The following is a 920-nucleotide window of genomic DNA, read 5'->3' on the forward strand; positions in this document are numbered from 1 at the left end:
AGGACACATATGGAGGGACACATAAAGGAGAACACAGAGGGGGGACACATAAAGGAAGACACATGGAGGACAAATATGGAGGGACACATGGAGGAGGACACATATGGAGGGACACATAAAGGAGAACACAGAGGGGGGACACATAAAGGAAGACACACGGAGGACAAATATGGAGGGACACATGGAGGAGGACACATATGAGGGACACATGCAGGAGTGACACACGCAGGTCACATGGAGGAGGACACATATGGAGGGACACATGCAGGAGGACACATGGAGGACAAATATGGAGGGACACATGCAGGAGTGACACATGGAGGAGGACACATATGGAGGGACACATGCAGGAGGACACATGGAGGAGGACACATATGGAGGGACACATGCAGGAGGACACATGGAGGAGGACACATGGATGATGGCAACAAGAGCGGCGCTGACTCACTCGTCCGCTTAACAACATTGTCTTAAGGGATATTCAAACACAGTCAATTGTCCTATGTTAAATAATCGCGCCGAGAAAAATTTGTTTGAAGCAAATTGGTCAAGAATGATTTAAAACAATGAACAACTAAGTCATATAAGAACTGGCTTTTATGTAACAGGTGTGTGTGTGTGTGTGGCGGTAGAGGAGGTGTGGAGGTAGAGCAGGTGTGGAGGTAGAGCAGGTGTGGAGGTAGAGCAGGTGTGGAGGTACAGCCGGTGTAGAGGTACAGCTGGCGTAGAGGCACAGCAGGTGTGGAGGTAAAGCATGTGTGGGGGTACAGCAGGTGTGGGGGTACAGCAGGTGTGGGGGTCAGCAGGTGTAGTGGTACAGCAGGTGTGGAGGTACAGTAGGTGTGGAGGAACAGCAGGTGTGGAGGTACAGCAGGTGTGGAGGTACAGCAGGTGTTGGGATAAAACAATCGTGCTGGAAC

At 50.8% G+C, this 920-nt stretch overlaps 1 protein-coding gene across 1 annotated transcript in view; it reads right to left on the bottom strand.

Annotated features, from left to right (window-relative positions):
• Positions 1 to 466, bottom strand: part of LOC121855604 (keratin-associated protein 16-1-like) — a 1,134-nt gene extending 668 nt beyond the window's left edge. Inside the window, exon 1 of the mRNA XM_042350651.1 lies at positions 1 to 466. This exon is cut by the window's left edge and continues 668 nt beyond it. Within this exon, the coding sequence (XP_042206585.1) occupies positions 1 to 466 (466 nt within the window).
• Between the last annotated feature and the right edge of the window lie 454 nt (positions 467 to 920).

This window comes from Homarus americanus, unplaced genomic scaffold (assembly GCF_018991925.1).
Source record: "Homarus americanus isolate GMGI-L3 unplaced genomic scaffold, GMGI_Hamer_2.0 scaffold7941, whole genome shotgun sequence".
Taxonomy (NCBI): Eukaryota; Metazoa; Arthropoda; class Malacostraca; order Decapoda; family Nephropidae; genus Homarus; species Homarus americanus.